The 24268-nt window shown below is 36.2% G+C and overlaps 1 protein-coding gene across 1 annotated transcript; it reads left to right on the top strand.

Annotated features, from left to right (window-relative positions):
- The first annotated feature begins 97 nt into the window (after positions 1–97).
- LOC138329266 (glutamic acid-rich protein-like) lies at positions 98–19138 on the top strand. The gene is made up of 3 exons (XM_069276125.1): positions 98–226; positions 6551–7557; positions 11928–19138. Exons 2-3 carry the CDS (start codon positions 6585–6587, stop codon positions 14252–14254), a joined length of 3300 nt encoding a protein of 1099 aa, XP_069132226.1. The 5' UTR covers positions 98–226; positions 6551–6584; the 3' UTR covers positions 14255–19138.
- Positions 19139–24268: the final 5130 nt, after the last annotated feature.

The following is a 24268-nucleotide window of genomic DNA, read 5'->3' as shown; positions in this document are numbered from 1 at the left end:
CCATTGCAATAAATGTGAGTTCTTAATTAACAACATATATGCTAAATTAAGTTTATTGTCGTTTGGGGTGTATTCGATTGGTAGATTGACCTGTTGACCCCATCACAATGTGGTTGTAAACACCGTGTTGTCGGCATGCTGAACCAGTATATTATATAGACATATATCGTGGGATTACATGGGATGTAACTTTATGTGGCATTACGTGGATAAAAAGACACTTATCGTAAGTTTAACCCCCAATATTAATCTATCATTTAAAAATAACTTCAAGTAGCTCTAGGTCTCAAACTAGTGAAATTTGATCATAAAATGGACCACATAATACACATCCATGTACATTCTATTATAACTAAGTTAGTGGGTATAGTCAGATAGTATTTATTGTTTACTAAACAAATATTTACAATTTGTAATTTATGTTACTTGTATGTCATACCTACCTAATAACAATCATGTCACCTACAACAAGTTACCTAGCTGCATGCTACTATTTGTAAATAATTACCAACTGATTACTTTATATGTCACATGTAATATATTTAGGAACTATGTATATGTTTCTTGTGTGCCACATGGTACAGTTGAATATCATTGGTATGTTTCATATCATATCACTTGCATGTTAAACTAGCTAGCATATATATATATATATCTCATTTGTATAATTATATCATTATGTTACCTGCTAGCCGGAGATACTCTGGCCCTGACACCATACTTAGACATAATGACAGATAAATGTCTGGTGAAGGGCCAGAGTGCAGTGCTATATCAAAAGGTGAAACTCGCCGACACCATTTGGTATCGGGCCAGGTCATCTCCGATTGAGCTACTTACAAAACATTACCACCGAGAAGCGTCACTTAACTTGGTCTTTTCAACACATAATTTATCTACCCATAGCAATCCATTTTATCATGCATGCATGTTATATTATGTCAATACAGTAGTTTCCTTTACATCTTCCTCCTGGTCATCGCCATTTTGTTATAGTATGCAAATCACCTCTATAATCTCTACAGATTGCTATATTTGGGAAGATGAATCATTCATTTGTTGAAAAGATCTAGGTAAATGGGGCTTCTCGGAGGTCAGTCTGAATTGGAGTTGACCTGGCCTGAAACCAAATGGTGTCAGCGAGTTCCACCTATTGATCACTGCGCTCTGGCCCTACACCATCCCTACTGATCATCCTTATTTCCTTTTCCTTGGGTACTGTATTGGGACTAGATTGGACCGATCAATGTGATCAAGTGGATAGGGTATTCTTATGTTTTATGACCAGTTCTCCATCCCCAGGTTTTGAGTTAGAATCCCACGTGAGGCAGTTTCCAGGTACTTACCACAGGTTGGAGATTGTGCTCCAGGTACACCAGATTTCCTCCACCTCCTAAACCTGACACATTCCTATATGAGCCTGTCTATCAATACTTACATAAATTCTAATGCTTTTGCTTAAATATCCTCCAACACATCACATACCTGGGATGCCATCCTTAAATAACCCTTGCTTTTAGCAGAACATTAATCCATGATATTCAACCAGGCATAATTGGTTCTGAGGATTCCCAGGTGCAAATCCAAGTCTGGTTACTTTGTGTCCTATCTGCTTCGCTTTAACAATTGTAAAATGTAGCGGCCAGACCTTCGAACACTAACCGAATGTTCTACCGCAAAGCTACCTGTCACGATGATTGACCCAGCCCGATCTCGCTACATTCCTACCTCCTTTTTTCAAAGTCTTCATCTTCGAACACATACAAGACCCTTATACCACTACCGTGGGTATTCTAGTTGGCAATGGGCGCTAACTTTGTAAAAGGAGAGGAGAAAATGTAGCGGCCAGACTGGGATTCGAACCCGGGACCTCCAAACACTAGTTGATGCTCAATCACTGAGCTACCTGGTCAATGATGATCAACCAGTCCAATCCCACAATTATGACAAGGTTGACATTTAAACCTGCTTCAAGCATTAGGAGAATGTTGAGGAGAATATTGTACTGGAAGTAAGAGGTTAACAGCACGATAGATTGAGTTAATCATCAATGACTAGGTAGATCAATTGGTTTAAGCCTCATTCTAGTGTTCGAAGGGCTAAACCAAACCTGAAGTGAGAGTTAAGTGGAGGCAAAGAAGCGATCCTTTCTGTTTCCCAGAGTCTGTTTCACCATCGATAAGTCATCACTATCTTACTGCTCACATCAACTTATCACTGATCTACTTTGTAATTGGTCATTGTCAACGTGATCAACTGTATTTCAAATTTATTCTGTAGGGATAATAGGATCAAAATTTGGGACCAGATTGACAATTTAAACTGAATGTTAAGTATGGTTAGTATACTTTGATGTTAGTGTTACTGGCAAAGATTCATGATGGCAGTTACTATTCTATAAGGTAACAATTTGTACCGGTAGATACACTAGTCTGCATGTCAAGAAAAAAAGTTCATTACGAAACTGCAAATGTTTACAATTTGAATGTTACTGATGTCTTGATTTTTATCAATGAATAATCTGATGTCCAAAATATCCAAATCTGACAAGGCTTTTTGACGAGGTTTCTCAGTGACCAGACCCTCTAACCAAACATCATACATGTATAACATGTTGATAGGGACTTTTAACATTCGAGGTAAGTGGCTGGGTAAGAAATCGAAGATAAGAAGTATTGAAAGACTTTCTTTTCATACTCCAACCTTGGGTTGGGTACAGGTAGATGATAAATTGATTATTTGGATCAATATGTATAAAGAATGTACAGGTTCACAGAAGTACCAAATTTGGCATTGACACAGATCTCTGTTATAGAAATTGACAAGTGATAGAATTTTCTGCTCTGTTGGTTAGCTAAAGAATTACCTATACAGTCCTGACAGGATTTGTGTAAATGACAGCGATAATGAAGACCTGGAGAATCCAGGAATATCACCTGTAGATTAAATAAACATTTAGTTCCTGACTTCACGGTGGTGACGACCACAGATATTCTATTTTAAGTAGTTAAATACATGCTGAATTCTGCCCCCTATTTTGCTTTTGTTTACATATCAATCCAATTCAGCGTAATGGACATTATATGCATGTCTGATACTACATGCATGTATGTAGTATGAATGGAATAAGCTAAAATTAATTCTTCAATTGTTAAAATTTGACAATACAGTTTTAGCTGTCACCTTATCCCAAGGGCCTGTGAACGGATGCAGTGGTGTGGCTTCTGTCGTCCCACCAAATGTTCATCTTTGTCACCCCACCTCTATTCTCAAGTGTCCACATGAGCAGAGCCATATAGGGAAATAGAATGCATTCTTAAAAGTGCTTTGAGACAAATTTATCTGAAGCATATTCAGATAAATTGGAAAATATTTTATATATATTATACATGCTGTCTCAGGTTCTCAGCCCGTGTGATGAATAAAGCGGGGCACTAATATTGGCAAGAAAAGTGATACAAATGTATTGTAGACCTGCCAGGTTTGGGCGATAGAAGAAAGCCGGAGTACCTAGAGATAAACAACTGACCTATGATCAGTACCCATAGTACAGAACACCTTAACCACTTAGCTATTTATAGATCTCAATGCAGTTGTATTAAAATGAGTTTAATTCAGGTGAATTTATAATTATCAAAATTTATTCACCTAAAAAGAACAAAAAAATGAAAATGCTTTTTATATTTGTCTGTGATTGAGGAAGGTTTGAATTAATTTACCTGGGTACCTGTCCTGGTAATGCTCATGACTTACGTATTTTGATATTTATTGAAGACCAGTATAAGCATGTCTGTTAAAATACATGTGACCGTACCGCAGAGGAGGGTAGCAGGAATGACCAATTTCCGTTTAAATTCCCAACAAAATGGGTCTTTAGTATCAAATAGCTGTTTACAATTACTGAACCTAAATTCATTTTGTATTCTGGTTTATTGTGCACGAATTTAAAATTGGCCGTAAACAAAGGAAGCCCGTCTGATTGAGTATGATTGTTACAGGTCATCAATCTATTTTCTTTGGTATCGGCCTTCCTGTACACAACAAAGCAGGGCTGCCTTTGTTGTAGAAATCATGTAAATATATCGCCATGTGGGTCTACAGTTTGCCTTATCAAGTATTGGTGTGTTTTATCGACAGCAGGTTATTTATAAGCTATTTTGTCAACCCAAGTATCGTAAACACATGTGACACATATTTCTGAATCGGGAAAATACTTCTCGGACTCGTTGGTGTTGTTTTGTTATTGTTTGATCCTTAGTAAATATTGGTAATTAATAAATCCTTACTATATACAACCCTTATACCACTGCTTTAGTGAACAGGATTTTATTCCTATTATTTCGCTGATATTTGAGTGATGACATTAAAACATCTGCCATGAATTTATCACCATATAAGATTGTTTTAGACATCAGACCCATGTGTATACTCAGGGGTGTGTTGCTTGGTGTCTTCGACGGCATAAAAGGGGCAAGAGTTCTTGTATACAAGAAGACACAACACGGATATACTGCAGTCTCCGGAAATATGCACCACACACTTTATACACACAATATAGTGCATTTTTAGGAGGTCGTCCTTGCATGACCATGACTGTTAATAGGACATTAATTTAATCAAACTAGCAAACAACTCCCTAAGTGTCCTATGTATTGTTGCTGACAGGGGATATCAAGTGGGCACTAGTTTCTATGTCTCCTCTGTCTGCTGCCAAGCCATCACAAGCTTTATCCTATGATCTCCACTCTGTTTCTTCTCTTCCTCTCTCAGCAATGTTTTCTTTTGACATTCTTTTTTCTTTGTTTTCAACCACATCTGATGTTTCCTTACATAAATACAGTTGTTACTACCAGTAGTTCTTCTGTCCATGCATGGTCTTAATGTATGTTTTACAAATTCTACTGAAGTATATGAGAATAACATTGGCCATGTCGTCATACATTTCTACCGTGGTAATCATTTCTAACATCTTGCAACCCTATAGTACGACTTGAATCGCAAGTTTTTCACAATAATGTATCTTTAGGACATGAAAATGGTTTGAATCAGGTAGGGAGTGTACTGAATCATCATTACAGGTAACTAATTGTAGTTATGGTTATGAAGGTAAAGATAAATACTTTACTGATTAGATTTTTGATTAAAAATACGCTCTAACCTGTCTATAAAGACCACCCAAGGGACAAGTTGTCTCTATTACCGTTATTCACTGTGATTACCGCCTAGGGGGCTTAAATGATTGTAACAAAGGGGAACTCTTATTAATGAGCCATACAACTTATACAACTTCAACTCTTCTCCAGAAAAGAGGAGGGGTGCTTATAGGGGTAGGGGCGCTAATTCCGGCGATTACGGTAATTCATAGAATCATTGTACATGTATTATAATTGTCCATTGAAAACCCTAAGAAAATGGTCTTAATATGTAGGTGGTCATTATACAGAGGTGGTCTCTAAATCAGATTTCATTGTAATTTCATTCTTTAACATCTTAACGAAATCTTAAATTTTGAACTCTTGTCTTTTGATTAGATGGTATTTTTTCATCAACACTTGTTTTCTTTTAATCACACACATATACATACCATATGAAGCAATTAAATTGGTTAAACAAGCCCATGTTTCAATATCAGTCTATAATTGATTATGATCAAAGTTTGTATACTTCAAGTATATACATTTTGTACATGAACCTATGGATATATGTACAGGGCTTTAGAATGTGTAAAAATAACCATTCTAAGTGAACATAATTGAAAATCTCTTCTTTGTATCCACACGACTAACTTCTACTGTTAAAATATTCATACCCAATCATACATGTACAGAAGGCCACACAGTAAAAACTACCAAAAGAAATATCATTGACATGGATAAACTCACAATTACAGGAACTTGGTGAAAACCTAAAAAAAAACCACCAAAGAACAATCATTCTATGTGCATGGATATTGAAGCAACTCACCAAACATCCTGTTCATATACAGAGATTCTGTTAAATTGTTTCAACTATCCTATATCCCATCAAGCAGACCCACCTATTTAAAGCAGAGGTATTTGAAGCATCTTAAATCACACCCAGTTCATGTATCTGTACAATATTGAGAATCACATATGTAATATTGTAGTGGTGACATTTTTTGTCATAGTAAATGGTGTGTAAATATAAAAAACAGCCAGGGCTCGTCAAGTAGCTATGCATCTAGATCTATACAAAAGAGAAGTTTATTGTAAACATGTCTCTACCCCGTTTATGACAACTTGACATTACTGAATTATTAAAACACATTCAAATACCTACAGCTTTTTAGTGCACTGGTCCAGTAAATCTAAACTACTAATTCTAAGGATTCTATAGACAATGCATGCTATAGCATTCTGTTTGAGTGCATTAACTATTCATAAAACAAAAATGTGTACAATTCACATTGTCAGAAATGAAAAGTGAGTAATGTTTTGCTTCAAGCTCTAGGAAACAATAGAAAACAGTATTTTTGATTTATTAAAATATTTACGGCTTTGGTAATAATTCTTATGTATCATTGTTGTAGGTGTGAGGCTTACCAATATGGTTGACAAGTGAGTATGTTGCCACGGAAACAACCAAAGAAAAAGTCGCTGAAATTGCTAGAGAAATTGGTACAAGATAACAGCAGTGAGGAGGGTGCAGAGGAGAGGGACGCACTGTTAGATAGTCTTATAAAGGAAAATGGTGGCAACCTCTTCTACGAAAAAATGAACGGGAGTTATACAAAGAAGGGAAAAACTAAGGCCGGGAAGGAGGCCGAAAACACTCGCCAGTCACGGTCCAGAACCAAAGAACAACATGAACGAATAATATACGCAAAAAAGCCTCCAACAGGTCAAGGGTCAATTTCTGTACCTTCAGTCCCTGTTAAAAATGGAAAGTCAAGGTCACGTTCAAGGTCAAGTTCTCGTTCATCCTCATCAAGTTTTTGGTCAGATGGTTCCAAGTCAAGGTCGCGATCAAGATCACACTCAAGGTCGCCAAAGCGAGGAACACCACGGTCTGCTAGAAGAAGGTCATATTCAAGCTCAAGATCGAGATCACCTTCAAGATCGAGATCTCGTTCACGTTCAAAATCAAGATCAAGATCAAAATCATCTTCCCCACATTCTTATGGTGTTCAAACAAGTCTAAATCTTAAAAACAATTCAAAGCCACATGATACTATGAGTGAGCAAGGTCATAGACATAGAAAAAGGAACCAGCAAGGTCGGAAAACTAAACTTTTAAATCGGTCTCCTTTACGGAAATTTAGGTCCATGGATATAAATCCTGATGTGTTTATTGAGGAACGATTAAATCGGAAGTACCAAGAACTCCATGAACTTGTACAGACAAACTTTAGTGACTGTCGACCACAGGTCACACGGGAGTACTTCAATCAGATCCAGACATTACGGGATTCCTACACTAAGGTTAGCCATGGACTGCAACCCTCGGGAATTCTCCTACCTGGGACGGGCATGCTTAGTGACATCAAACCCCCAGGGGTACCCCAGAGGAGGCGTCCTATGTCAGCCAGCACTCATGGTGAGTAATATTTGACCTTATTAGCATTCTCATCCCTGTAGGTGCCCCTTTTAGAAGCTTCAATTTCACTTACTTACCCTGAAAACTAAACATAAGAAAAAGTATGGTTTCTTACTTTCATTTCAAATAGATATATACCTTACTTTGTGCATTATGTTTTTAAATGATAGTCCAAAGTTGATCCTATTAAGCACCTCCTTTTTATGTAAGTGCCCTGGGTGCTTAATGGGTTAAATATGGTAAGATGTTTCTAGGGGTGGGGACTATGTTTGGTAAAGGGGTATCCATTATTGGTTTATATTGTATCTAGGGCGTTGTGAGAGACCCAGGAATGTGTGTCATGGTTGGGATTTAGTGTGTGGGAGAGATGAGAGTGTTGTTTTCCAAAATGTTCTAAATTTATTGATTAGGCAATGTACATGTTTGTGTATAGATTATGTTTTATGTTTAGAAGACTGGAAGCTGGAGAGTAAGAATTTATCATTTGAGCTTCATGTTACAGGCCTTTTGGACTTGTTAAAGACATTTCATTATTATGTGTTCATTTTTTTCTGGTTTTATTTCTTGTGTTCTAACCGCTCTTGCATTCTCTGTGATGATGAGTGTGTGACCAGTTGTCGTTGGCAACACAACAAGTGTGACCAATCGGGTGTGATGTTTCTGCTCCATTCGGCAGTAACACATGGGGGGTTTGCTTTTCATTAGTGTTTTTGCTCCATTCTCCTCTAAAAATCTTAATAATGTTGAAATTGTTCTAGTTCTTAATTTTATGTCTAAGTGTTCCTGGTGAGATATATTTGTCAAAAGAAAAACAGTCTATATTGTGTATAAAAGGGTCATGCAGACTTTTAAGTTGAGGTAGGAATCAAGTGAAACCCTTGATTGAACAAGCAAACACACTTACCAATCAATACTATTACCAATATCCTGACTTATTCAATGGAAATGCCGTTTATTTTTTGATGTGTAAAGCTCTCCGTTGGCATGAATAGAGTATTTGTTAAGTTGTCGGTATTGGCAAACATTAGCTAGTGGTAGAATAGTTAATTGATGCTGATGTAATTAATTTGGCCAAACATACAGGTGTATTGACTTTGATGGTCTGTAGACAGAGGGAGAAAACAGATGTGCTGGCAGATTTGAACTTATCCTAATTCATGGAAAATGTCAGATCAGGAAGGAAAAGTGAAGTGATTATTGATATTACCCCGATAAATATTGTAATCTATTTCTTTGCATATTAATTGATATTACAAAACAAACTGGGAATGATAACAGCAAACCCCATATATTGTATTATAATTACAGGGATTAATCTAGCTCTGATTTTTTACCGTTTATGGGTAAATTTAAACTCAAGGAATGAATTCCCTTCAGGCCTAAAATTCCCCTGAAGATTTAAAAATTCAACATTTGAAGCTAAAAAAATGACCGTTTTTGTAACACAATTTCTCCTATGACTAATTTTTCATTATTTTTTTTAGAATTTCGTTTGCAAATTTCTTCATATTTATCATACAGCTACTGCATATTTTATGATAAACTCAAATTTGTCATTTTTGAGCTTAAAATCTTGCTTTGCTAAATTCAAAAATAAAATTCGCTGTTGTACAGTACTTTTTCGTCAAAATGAATATAATTTTGGACCAAACTAAGAAGATGCCAATTCCCCTATATTTCGCCAAACTTTTCCCCTATTTTGAAAAAGGGTAGTTTCCCCCAAAACCTAGATTGATCCCTGGATTATCTTCAAATAAATTCAATGTCCATCAAACACTGCCGAAAATATGCCATAGAATTATCTTACCTAGTTTAAGTTATAACTTAGGATAAGTTATAACTCATGATATACCAATTATTACATAATGCTCATGATATACCAATTATTACATAATGCTCATGATATACCAATTATTACATAATGCTCATGATATACCAATTATTACATAATGCTCATGATATACCAATTATTACATAATGCTCATGATATACCAATTATTACATAATGCTCATGATATACCAATTATTACATAATGTTCATGATATACCAATTATTACATAATGCTTATGATATACCAATTATACATAATGTTCATGATATACCAATTATTACATAATGCTCATGAATGCTCATGATATACCAATTATTACATAATGCTCATGATATACCAATTATTACATAATATAATAAATATGCTCATGATATACCAATTATTACATAATGCTCATGATATACCAATAACATAATGCTATATATACCAATTATTACATAATGCTCATGATATACCAATTATTACATAATGCTCATGATATACCAATTATTCATAACATGATATTATATAACATTATGCATAATCTCATGATATACCAATTATTACATAATGCTCATGATATACCAATTATTATATGTCTGATAATTATTACATTATACATGCTTCATGATATACCAATTATTACATAATGCTCATGATATACCAATTATTACATAATGTTCATATATACAATGCTCAGGGTAGTTCAAATGTTAATCAAATATATGCAATCAGGTATTCAATATCAAATATAATATAATGCTCAGGGTAAAATCAGATAGTTAATGTTATATAATGCTCAGGGTAGTTCAAATGTATTATATATATGCTCAGGATAGTTCAAATATTATATAATGCTTAGGGTAGTTCAAATGTTATATAATGCTCAGGGTAGTTCAAATGTTATATAATGCTCAGGGTAGTTCAAATGTTATATATATAATGCTAGGTAGTTCAAATGTTATCATTATATAATGCTCAGGGTAGTTCAAATGTTATATAAATGCTCAGGGTAGTTCAAATGTTATATAATGCTCAGGGTAGTTTCAAATGTTATATAATGCTTAGGTAGTTCAAATGTTATATAATGCTTAGGGTAGTTCAAATGTTATATAATGCTTAGGGTAGTTCAAATGTTATATAATGCTTAGGGTAGTTCAAATGTTATATAATGCTTAGGGTAGTTCAAATGTTATATAATGCTTAGGGTAGTTCAAATGTTATATAATGCTTAGGTAGTTCAAATGTTATATAATGCTTAGGTAGTTCAAATGTTATATAATGCTCGGGTAGTTCAAATGTTATATAATGCTCAGGGTAGTTCAAATGTTATATAATGCTTAGGGTAGTTCAAATGTTATATAATGCTCGGGTAGTTCAAATGTTATATAATGCTTAGGGTAGTTCAAATGTTATATAATGCTCAGGGTAGTTCAAATGTTATATAATGCTTAGGGTAGTTCAAATGTTATATAATGCTTAGGGTAGTTCAAATGTTATATAATTCTTGGTAGTTCAAATGTTATATAATGCTTAGGGTAGTTCAAATGTTATATAATGCTGTAGGTAGTTTCAAATGTTATATAATGCCAGGTAGTTCAAATTTATATAATGTCAGATAGTTCAAATGTTATATAATGCTCAGGATAGTTCAATTTATATAATGCAAAGTTAATTATATATATGCTAGGTAGTTCAAATGTTTATAATGCTAGGTAGTTCAAATGTTAATAATGCTTATATTATATATTTAGCAATTAGGATAGTTCAATTGTTATATAATGCTCAGGATAGTTCAAATTTATATAATGCTTGGATAGTTCAAATATATATGCTGCAGGATGTTAATATGTCAGGATAGTTCAATTGTTATATAATGCTTAGGATAGTTCAAATATTATATAATGCTCAGGGTAGTCAAAAATTTGTTTAACGTTCAGGATAGTTCAATGCTCAGGATAGACAAAAGTTTGTTATACTGTACAGGGTAGACTGATAGAATTTTATATGGGTCTGTCAAGTGGATAGGGATATCTCAATCCGACTGAAAGATTTTCACTTGTCAACCCGAGGTTTGTCAAGGGTCCATATCTTTCACAAAAATTGAGATATCCCTGTTCGCTTGACAGATCGATGTTTGATTCTTTTTCTCCAATACTTAGCAAAAATAAAAAAGCATGACATTTCAGTTGCTTTCCAGGTTTTTCATTGTGTTAATATCACAGGAACCTCTTTATGTGTCAAAATTGAAGATGTCATCAACAATGCATGCTGCGGTTACATATTGATGATGTCACATAATTGTTTAGAGCACAAGATAAGGAGTCATCTTTTCCCTAGAAACCATGGGATATCCTTGTAAAATATGGGAGAAAAAAGTTTTATAAGGCTCAGGATAGTCCAAAAATGCTGCTGCTAAAAAACATTAAAATATTAGAGTCAGGTTGCTGTGAAGTTAAATAATTACCAAACTAGGAGCAGCTTGTTTGATATGTAATGTAGGTTAAAAACACAATCTCATATCTACCTGAACTTAACCAACTTACGTTAATGTTTCAGCTGAACTGCAACATTTGACAGGAGAAGAAGGCACATATTACACCATCAGGAATGTGATGACGGCATCAACAGCTAAACAACAACAGAAAGTCCGAACAGACATCAATGGTGAAGGATTCAGCAAGAAAAAGAAGAAAAAGAAAATGTCAGATCAGAAAAGGAAGGATTCTGGTTCAACTGTGGATTCTACACAACAACACAATGGTTACCATGACGACCCTCCAAGCAGTAGGACTCCCAGCAGTAGTAAGACGACCGGGTCTCCTCGAGGTAAGGAACCTGTCGAGCCGACAGATCACCACATCAAGTATAGTAACAACCCAAAGCTATTGTCCTGGCTCAAACAAAAGGATATCTATCACAGAAAGAAGAAGAAAGAAGAGAGACAGAAGAGAAAAGAAGAAAGACAAAAGCTAATATTGGAAGCAAATGAAAAGTTTGAAAAGAGACTAGAGTCCCAAAAACTGGTTGATAAATGGATGAAAAAGAAGCAGAAGGAAAATAAGGTAAAGTTAAGGGAGGAAAAAGTGAGGGAAAATATCAGGATAAGGGAAAGAATTGATCAAGAAAATGCTAGCCTACTGACGGTTCCAGGAAAACCCTTACGTCCACAGTCAGCTCCACCTACCAAAAATGGAGAGAACAACGAGGGAGATAATCCACAGGAAGTTCGTCAGAAGGAAGAAGAACAGAAACAAGCCAACACATTAAGGGCAGAACCACACCCGCCAGCCTCAAAGTTTATCTACAAGCGTCCTGTAGCAGGTCGTATCAAACTCGCCATGAGAGAGCGACCTAAAAGTGCTTCCGTAGTCCCACCACAACGCAACGCATCTGCATCACCAAGGCGATCAACTGCCAGAGATAAATCTCAAGAAAACAAACAAAGAATGTCTTATGAGGATTGGCTGCAACAGAAACGTAAACATGAGGTAAAACAGAAAAAGGAAATACAACAACAAAGGGAGGAGCTTGCTAAGTCTGACCCAGAATTAGCCAAGATTGTACCAGAAATAGCGAAGAAGAGGATCCATCGAGTACTTGAGGGAAAGAAGTCTATTGATACTGGGATAAAAAATTTTGATGACAGAGCTAATAAATCTTTTGGTGGGGCAGACTTCCAGGAAGATGATGCCAGTGAAGAGAAAAGTCCTCGTCCATCTTACCGCCTGGAATCTGACAGGGTATTAAACCAGACAGATCCAAAAAGTAATTCTAAAAATTTCAAACTCTCAGGACAGAGTGTAAACATGGATAGTCGTCCGGGTACGGCTCCTGCCAGGGCGAGGGTTCCAACTCCCAAACAATCATCAAACTCTCCAAGGAAGGCAGTAGCACCCCCTAAGGACAAAAGGAGTGATGAGGTATCCACAGGATTTAGTCTACCATTCGCGGAGAAAGATGGCGTTCCGAAACATGTAGCATCCGCTCAGAGGAAACTATTCGCTGAGAAGGTATGGGATAAGTTGGAAGGTGAGGAAAGACCAGAACCACAGGGCTGTGCTGATACGGAGACGCCACAGCATCCACAACACCCGCCGGTAGATGGTGTAAGTGGAGATACAAACCATAGTACAACAAACGACAAGTCAAAGGACACAGCAGATAAAGGAGATGTGAAAGATGTGAATGACACAAAGGAGAACAAAGATGAGGAGAAGAAAGAAGAGAAGGAAGAAGTTGGTGGTGCTTTTTTCCTTACATCTAGAGAAGATATTTTAGATGACGTTAAAACAGGACATGACTCATTGAAAACAGAACAGACAATTGAGGAACCAGCAGGGGAAGACAAAGTGGAAGACAAGAAAGTGACAGAGGATAAAGAAACTGAGGTCAAAGTAGATGGAGTGTCCTCTGAGGCCCCTGTTAATGACCTTGAAACAGACTCTGGTGACCTTACAGATGGTGGTGACACACACAAGGGACAAAATGACCAACAAGAGGTCAAGGACACTCTGGACAATGGTCAGAATATTAATGATCAACAAGAGGTCAAGAACACTCTGGACAATGGTCAGAATATTGGTGGTGACAACGACGAAGAACAGTCCAAAACATCCCGCAGTCTAAAACATGTTTCCTTCAATGAGGAGGCTGAGGTTTTTGGGAAGGATGAGCCAGAGGGGGAGGAGGTCGATTGGAGTACAGATACAGCTACACCGGATGTGGACGATTACGCTCGAATGGCCAAAGATGATCTCGATGTGGACGATGAAACGAAGGATGTGGATGAGGACATCAAAGAAGATGATGAGACACATAGGGAGGAGATAACAAGTCAGATGTCTCGTACTTCTCTAGCCGAAAGCATGGAGGACGATTTTTAAGAAGAAAGACATCTGAATTATTTTATCTGCATGAAAAATGTATTGGATTGTGTCCCTGCACGATAGAACTAAGAAGTGTCCATTCCATAGAGTCATGTACATTTATTTTTAAATGAGCTGATGGATTTGGTTTTTCTTTGATTTTCAACTCTTACAAGAGTTTAAATGATCAAGATTAAAACACAAGCAGGAGTCCAAGTGATCTAACTGTGAGTCAATACACGTACATAATTAATTGACAAGAGTTATTACCAAGTTATTCTGTGATATATAACTATAGTCAGCATTGATTTAAAAGCTCGGTGAATAATTTCACAGCATTCCTCCGACAGATTTCATTGGGAAGAAAATATTTTCTGAGTGAGCTGACCATTCATATTGATTATTTTGTAGCTTATAATAGAAGTTCAAAATGTGAACTGTGATTCAGTGCTTTTAATTGTATTACTTTTGATAATTACAAGGATTATTCAAAAGCTTTGTTCAAATATTCTTAGAATCATAATGCTAATTACATGTACATCATTTACACAACTTGATTAAGTTCATGCTGAGCTTTTAGAACAAACTGCCATTTTCTGAAATCCATTTTCAGAATTACCAGGCAAGATGTCTTCTGCTAAACTTTTTATCCAGACAACCTTATGTATTTTTAATAACTTTTATAGTCCTGTATTTGAAACTGGACATATCTCGATAAGTGTTCATTTTAAGTTTCCTTTTTTTTGTTATTTCATAATAGCAATCTAAATAGCCTGTTTAGGTAAATGAGGAAAATAATTTCATATTACAGCTAAAAAAAATACATAAATATAATATGTACATGCAATATGACCATATATGTTATTCACCACAAATTAATGAGACGCTACCAGAAGAAATGACGACCACATTTAGATAGTAAAGTGTGATATGTTCAAAACATTCTTGAAGAATAATATATATATTTAAAAGCAGATATTTACTTGTAATTTTCATTACTTTATCCATAACCTGACCCTGTTTTTCATAATTTTGTAATACATATGTTTTTGTAAGTTCATTTGTAATTAGCTAGAGGTTTTTAAAAGAAATAATTACCATATGGCATATATACTTTTTTGCGGTAGACTCTACATTATAATTGACATATATCTTTATTGTGTAGCTAGCCATTTTTCAAATTTGTTTTATTTGACAATTTGTACAGTTTTTAACGATAATGGAAAATGTTACATTTTTGTGTGTGTCATTTTAAGTAAAGCAGAATCTGTGATAGTGCTTTATAGTCAAACTGGTCATATAAACTTATCATGGTAAGTAATACATAATCTTAATTTTAGTCAGTAAAATATCTAATATTTCAAGCAAAAGTTTGGTGATGCATTGTATTCCATAGTTTAGGGGACATTTGGTTTTTACAAAGCCTTTATCATTTTAAATAATTTCATTTTCCCAATTTTTGTTTATAATTTACGAGTACCCATACTTATTCAGTATGAGATGAAATAGAAAATGAACTTGAATTTGCCTGAACAGATTAGATATTTAAAAATTCATATTTTGTGTGTGTGTTCATAAAATGGAATCGTACATGTACATATGGAAAGTGTAACAGTTTGTAATGATAACCAGTACATTCTGAGAAATTTCTTTTTCAAATGAGGATCAATGATTTGTATGATGATAGATAGGTATGATGATAGATGTTAGGTATTGTTTAGCGTTTTGACTGATTGTTATGAATGTATTGTATACAAGTATTTCATGTCATGTAGTTTCATTGAAAACAGTCCTAGCTCCATGTACATGAAGAAACGAAGGATAGCCTACGGATTCAGAAGTATATCACGATAATCACACACTCAAATACTGTATTCGACCCAATACGCCCCCATGTCCCTGTAAGTGCCCCTCCCCATTTTTGAGACCTTGATTTTAATTGCCCAGGCATAAATTTTGACCAAAAACTGTATAGATTTGCAATAATTTCGTCTTATTACCACTTTTTCAATTTTTTAAATGCCCTGGGCGCTTATTGGGTCGAATATGGTATGTCTATATAGGTTAATGGTTTGGGTTGTTTAGTTGAATATCTCATTTTCAGCCAAGGTCATTTAAGGACGTGCAGGTTTAGAAAGATGAGGTAAACTGAGTGTGGAAGAAAAAGCACTGACCTGTGGCAACTGCCCAACATTATAGGTTTCGAACTTGTGACCCAGAGGTGGAGAGCTTGTGGTAATATGTTGGAGCATCTTAACCACTTGACCACCGCAGCTCACATTATTAGCGTGTTAAGTAAATTTAAGATTGAAAATGACCTTTGCAGATTGACAATAATATTGACAGTGATGCATATAAGATGACAGTGATTATATAATATACCACTACGATGGTAGTTCATTTGATTTGTGATCAGAAACTCCAATTGCATCAGAATTTTTATCGCAATAGAACTCAATCAGATTAAAGCTTGAAGCTGGATCATTATCTGGTATTACAGTGGATGTGTATTGATTGTGGCATTGTTCCAACAGCTAACACGGTCCTATGTATCTCTTAGGTATAGTAATTACAGTGGAGCCCTCATCTAAACAATTCAATATACATCTCCAGCTCCTGCGAGGTCGGCAATGATAACCCTGATTAGTGAAGAGAACTATATCCAACATAAAGAAAAGATGGAGCAAGTGATTTGGGCAAAAACAAATGTTACTGTGTATGAATGAGCTTGAATGAGTTAATCTTAGAACAATGACATGTGTAATTCTGTGTTAATGCCGAGTGAATTAACTGTCTGGTCAAGGTATTGTACTGTAGTAGTACCAGTATCAATGTGTGTGTGTGTGTGTGAATGGCTCATTAGCTACAGGGTTAGAAATGTTGATTCTGTTAAAACCTATTCATAACGACCGTCCATTAGTTGTGAATAGTCTGGTTGTCAGGGTAACAAAATTCTAAATAACAAATCATGAGTAGATTAATCTGATGCAAGATCAATATGGATCAATATGAATATGTCTGAAATGTTTAGGTTTAAGAATTATAGTTTAGAATCCGAAATTATATAAAATGAAAAAAAAATGTTAGGAAATTATATAAAATGAAAAAAAATGTTAACATATTACTATATATATTTATTTACATGGCTCGCGTATTAAATAAGGTTTCTTTCAGAAGGTTAATGACATATTTGTATGTTATGTTCATTCAGTCGTTTTAAGAACAAAGATTACTATTGTAACAAAAGAGGAGAAAATGTAGTGGCAAGACTGGGATTCGAACCCCGAGACATCTGAACACTTACCGAATGCTTTACCCCTGAGCTACCTGTTCACCGATGATTTACCCAGTCCAATCCCGCTACACTATCATTCAACCTGTTGTAGCTGGTTACCAGTTCAGCTAATGTAAATCAAACTTATTTCCGTGCACAATTATATTTCCTCTTTTTTTGGTGGGCCATCAGAAATAGCAAAAATTTATCAAAAATTTATCAGAGTGTACAGTATACAAGTTTGAACTGTAGTGAAAAAGTTATGCATGGAAACATGAAATTAAGTTTACTTGAAAATAAGTTTGCTTACAATAGCCCGGATACAAACTATCAGTCATCCGGGGCAATGAAGCTATAATGCCATATGTTACAGTATATAGTTAACCATTAGACAGATCAATACAGTAACTGAAGAAAGAAACATTTAGTAAGGAAACAGGAAATGCTAGAAGTGTGTGGACAGCGACTGGGAATGACACTAGTTTATAAGTTTTAGATGTGACATTATAGCTATAGATATAGAACTAACTAATCTTGAAATTTTTATGTAAACTGATTCTGTTTTCCCTGGTGGATTTTGTTACATGACATTTGTATCCATTTAAGTTTTACATTTTAATATTGAGAGTGATTATCTGTGTATAGAATGTCTATGTAATGCTGTGATTTTTAGTTGATTAGAAGGATTATATATACCCTTATGTTTATACAGAGCTTATCCAGTAATTTTTCATGTCTTTTTCCTGTTTGTAAATTGTACATTTGCCTGTATAGAGCAATATTTTGACCAATTTCTCAAACATCGCTCATTTGCATTTATGGCAATAAGTGTAAATCAAATATCTACAGCGGATAACTTTTGTTATCTGTCTGATGATTGGTTATAAGTTTATGTTAATTAGAACTAATTAAAAAGAGCAATCTGGTGATTGGTCAGAAATTTTCATTAATAACTTACGAGAAGATTTTTGTTTTAACAGTTATATGTTTTCCATATGTTTTTCATATGAAATAAGTTTTGGTATAGACAGATGGTTGACATTAAGCAAAGAGTACTCTAACATTATCTCATTTATCTGTAGTCCTGGGCTTTAGCTTTAATACTTTACCCAGGTAAGTTCTGTACAGTCATATCAAATACAACATACTATTCCATCTTTGTATTACAGAGTTACCTCCCTTGCGGGTCGATATTCATTGTGACCTCATTATTTTGTAAGCGTAGTTCACATCATTTTCTCCTAAGGTATGATGTTACACTCGCAAACACATGACTTCACAATTTATACCTATCCACACGGATAGGTAACTCTGAAATATGCAAATACAGAATTTGTACCAAATAAAAGGTCAGAGATTTGTAGTAAAAAGTCAACAATTATATCGAGATTATCTTATATAGTCATAATTCTGAATCTCTCGATGATTATTTTTAATTATACTAATTAATTTCCAGATTTACATTTTATCCTAGTGCTGTTTCTCATCTCGTTAGTAAAGGTGCAGTTTGTCTCTCTACATCATACCTATAATATACCTACATTAGTTACCATGGCTATAGAAATTAACACATCCGATGTGATCACATTGTAACAACGTAATTGAAATAAACTAGTAAATTGAACAAAGCAGTTTATTCTTTAGTTTTTCTGTAACACGTAGTTGGTGACATTATATAAGCGACATTATGATAAAGAAAATGTAGCGGCCAGACCGGGATTCTAACCTGGGACCCTCCGAAAATTAGCCGAGTGCTCTACCGACTGAGCTACCTGGTCACTGATGATCGACCCAGTTCAATTCCGCTACACCCCTCCCTCCTTTCTCAAAGTCTTCACCCTCGAAGACATTTGAGACCCTTCCAAACACCACCACTGTGGGTTATTTAGTTGGGCGCCAATTCTGTAACAGGAGAGGAGAAAATGTAGGGGCCAGACCTGGATTTGAACCCCGGACCCTCCGAACACTAGCCGATTGCTCTACCGACTGAGCTACCTGGTCACCAATGATCGACCCAGTCCAATCCCGCTACAATATATACAGGTGTTTCTGTTGGTTGAAGCAGCCTCTAAGTCTTTCAAAAGGTTTCTTTGTGATAAATAAGTTTCCTTCAAGGTCAAGGTCACTGTTACTTTAAATGAAAAACCTGTTTCTACACTACTGGTGGAATTCTTGTTCAGTGTAATTTGACTAAACCGCATGTCAATGGAACCAGCATATCTGGCAAGTATTGTCAGGTTTTCGGATTATACAGGTTTTAATTATTATAAATTAAGAAGGAAAATGCCATAAAATTATGCTAGAATACACAGAGATCCAGATTAAACAAGGGCGGTTTAGACAAGTTATACTGTACATACATACTTGTAAACCGATCCTCACTAAATTACCAATCACTGTAAAGAAGCGGCCCAAGGGCCTTAACGGTCATCTGACAATGCAACATTGGCACCATTTGAATAGGAAAAGATTTAAGAAGTTTTCAAGATGGTAACTCTGGCATCCATCTTGGAATTTGGAAAGACAAGTTCTAAAATAACATAACTTCTTAGGTAGCTCTTCCTTACAATCAAACTAATTTTCAGCACTGAAGCTGAATACCAGGTAACTTTGAAATATGTTTACGATAATCGGAGCCAGTGCGGTCATATTGGATTGACCCAAAACACAACAACACTTGGTCAGGACCATGTCAGGATTACTTCAAGCAAGTTTCAGCCAAATCACACCGGTAGAACACTGGTCGAACACTAATAGAACTTCAGAAGAATTTCAAAATGTGTTTTCAAGATGGCAGCTGTGATTTCGGATCAACCTGAAAAACAAGAGGCCCTGAGGGCCTGTGTCGCTCACCTGGTTTGTAATGCCTTAAGGAATGTTCTGAATACAAGTTCCTTGTTTCTTTTCTGAATTCCCCTATTGGGCCCCACTCTTTCTGCTCCAAGGGGTCAAAGCCAAAATTTATACAAATTCTGTTAACCTCAAGGATGTTTCTGGGCCAAACTTGGTTACAAGAGGCCCATGGGCCTTAACGGTCATCTGACTATTAGCACAACACAATGTAGTCGTTTAAGATTTTAGCATATTTGACCTCTGTGACCTTGAATGAAGATCAAGGTCATTCATTTGAACAAACTTGGTAGCCCTTCATTCCAGCATGTCACAGGCCCAATATTAGGTCTCTAGGCCTCCTAGTTATTCTCAAGAAGTCGTTCAAAGATTTTAACCTTTTTGACCCCTGTGACCTTGAATGAAAGTCAATGTCATTCATTTTATCACACTTGGTAGCCCTTCATCCAAGCATGCTGCAAGCTTAATATGAGTATCCTGGGCCTTTTGGTTCATGAGAAGAAGTTGTTTAAAGATTTAAGCCTATTTGACCTCTGTGACCTCGAATGAAGGTAAAGGTCATTCATTTGAACAAACTTGGTAGCCCTTCATCCCAGCATGCTACATGCCAAATATGAGTATCCTGGGCCTTTTTGTTCTTGAGAAGAAGTCGTTTAAAGAATTCAGCGTTTTTGACCCCTGTGACCTTGAATGAAGATCTAGGTCATTCATTTGAACAATCTTGATAGCCTTTCATCCTAGCATGTCACAGGCCCAATATCAGTACCCTGGGTCTACTGGTTCTTGAGAAGAAGTTGTTTAAAGATTTTAGCCTATTTGACCCATGTGACCTTGAATGAAGGTCAAGGTCATTTATTTGAACAAACTTCGTAGCCCTCCATCCCAGCATGCTACACAGGCCAAATATAATTACCCTGGGCATTCTGGGTCTTGAGAAGAAGTCGTTGAAAGATTTTAGCCTTTTTGACCCCTGTGACCTTGAATGAAGGTCAAGGTCATTCATTTGAACAAACTTGGTAGCCCTTTGTCCCAGCATGCTACAGGCCAAATATCGATACCCTGGGCCTTTCGGTTATTGAGAAGAAGTCGTTTGAATGAAAAGTTTACGCACGGCGCACAACGACGGACGGTGCATGATGACAATAGGTCATCCTTACCCTTCGGGTCAGATGACCTAAAAATCCAAGCAGAACTATATGACTATTTGCAATTTACAGGATTTACCTCTATTTCCCCTATTGGGCCCCGCCTCTCCTGCCCCTGGGGGGTCAGAGCCAAAATTTATACAATTTTCTGTTTCTCCTTCCCCCAAGGATGTTTCTGGCAAATTTGGTTACAATCCATGCAGAACTCTAGGACAAGTAGCGATTCATAGGATTTACCTCTATTTCCCCTATTGGGCCCCACCCCTCTTGCCCCCGGGGGATCAGAGCCAATATTTATACAAGTTCTGTTCCCCTTCCGCCAAGGATGTTTGTGGCCAAATTTGGTTACAATCCATGCAGAACTCTAGGACAAGTAGCGATTTATAGGATTTACCTTTATTTTCCTTATTGGGCCCCGCCCCTCCTGCCCCCAGGGGGTCAGAGCCAAAATTTAAACAAGTTCTGTTCCCCTTCCCTCAAGGATGTTTGTGGCCAAATCTGGTTGCAATCCATGCAGAACTGTAGGACAAGTAGCGTTTTATATGATTTACCTTTATTTTCCCTATTGGGCCCCGCCCCTCCTGCCCCCGGGGGGTCAGAGCCAAAATTTATACAAGTTCTGTTCCCCTTCTCCCAAGGATGTTTGTGGCCAAATTTGGTTACAATCCATGCAGAACTCTAGGACAAGTAGTGATTTATAGGATTTACCTCTATTTCCCTTATTGGGCCCCGCCCCTCCTGCCTCCAGGGGGTCAGGGCCAAAAGTTATACAAGTTCTGTTCCCCTTCCCTTAAGGATGTTTGTGGCCAAATTTGGTTACAATCCATGCAGAACTCTAGGACAAGTAGCGTTTTATAGGATTTACCTTCGTTTTCCCTATTGGGCCCCGCCCCTCCTGCCCCCAGGGGGTCAGAGCCAAAATTTATACAAGTTCTGTTCCCCTTCTCCCAAGGATGTTTGTGGCCAAATTTGGTTACAATCCATGCAGAACTCTAGGACAAGTAGCGTTTTATAGGATTTACCTTTATTTTCCCTATTGGGCCCCGCCCCTCCTGCCCCCGGGGGGTCAGAGCCAAAATTTATACAAGTTCTGTTCCCCTCCCCCCAAGGATGTTTGTGGCCAAATTTGGTTACAATCCATGCAGAACTCTATGACTAGTAGCGATTTAAAGGAAATGTTGACGGACGGACGACGGACGGACGGACGGACGCCGCGCCATGACATAAGCTCACCGGCACTCCGGGCCAGGTGAGCTAACAATAACACTTGGTTGGGACCATGTCAGGATATTTCAGGCAATTTTCACCTTAATCCACAGGTGGAACTTAATAAGAAGTTTAAAATGTAATAAGTTGTGATCAGTTGCTACACAACAGATTAAACTACAGATACAGAAACCTGCCCTATACATCTTGATATATTCGTCATTGTCACATGTGAATCTGGTCCTTTCCTGAATTTTACTGCCAGGCATGGAATACAAAAAAAAAAAAAAAAAAAAGTAAAAAGATCCAGCTATGTCAGCACTTTTAATAGGGAGATTACAGAGTATAAGTATAGCAGGGGTTATTGGATAACAAACAGTAACGGATAGGTAGGATATATCAGTAATAGTGAGATACAAGCACATGGGCAAGTAAAGCATTAACAATTGTACAAAAAATATACGACAGTCACACTAATACAACAGAGTATTTCTGTCTAAAATATAACACAATCATTTCTGATCCCTCACACCGACGAGGGGTATCCCAACTCACACGCTAGTATTATCTGTGGTACTACAGTATATATTACAGTAATATTGATACACCAGTGTACCTTTCTATCTAGAGATATTCTGTATAAATAACAGAGTTATCTGCCCTTGTAAGTAGGTCTAATGATTGTGATGTCATATGTAATCACTAGCATGATGTAATATTTGTCAGAGAAAAGATCGCTCACAAAATAATGACACCACCATCGATACCCATCAGCAAGGGCAGATAATTCTGTTTTATGCGAAAATAGGATTTAGTTTTTACATAATATAGAGTTATCTGCTCTTGATTGTAAATATTGATTGTTAGGTTGGTACTTATTGTGTGTAATTCACATCATTTTTCATATTGAACCGAGAATATAGGTACAAATCAGTCCCTATACTTTCAAGGTCAGATAAATCTATACCATACAAATACACCCCCATTTTGGCCATACATGTATTTATAATAAATCCAGCATTCAATTACACATTTATGACTTGTACACTATTGTCATATGAAGTGAAAAAAATATGTCTAGTTTAATTATGTGACTTAATAATAATGACTTCATCAATATGTCAATGATTATTTTCATAACAGATCATATATTATACTAGTATTTAACTATTTCATTAAAACTAGAATGAAAGTACGTGTATAAAGACACTACCTAAAATAGGTGTCTTAAATGTCTCCAAAAGGTCAACTCATTAAAGCACTTGTATATACAGAGAAGATATCACACATCATTTCATCTACCCAGTAAATAAACTGGGTTTCATAAACATTGCACCTCACTATCCTAAGGTACTGTACACTTTGTTAATGTAAAATGTTAAAATCTACAGTAGGAAACAGCATAAAAACAGTGTTTATATTAACCCCTGTGAAAACAATATACAAAGCTGTGAAATCAAAACAGTAGAACATAAATGAAGAAACACTTCTTCTGTATGGAAAAAATCTCATACTTCAATGTTCGCCTTAGCAGCAGTTCTGACTAGTAATAAGGAC

This window comes from Argopecten irradians, chromosome 8 (genome assembly GCF_041381155.1).
Source record: "Argopecten irradians isolate NY chromosome 8, Ai_NY, whole genome shotgun sequence".
Classification (NCBI taxonomy): Eukaryota; Metazoa; Mollusca; class Bivalvia; order Pectinida; family Pectinidae; genus Argopecten; species Argopecten irradians.
Note: the sequence above shows the minus strand (reverse complement) of the source record. Positions and strands in the feature narration are given on the sequence as shown.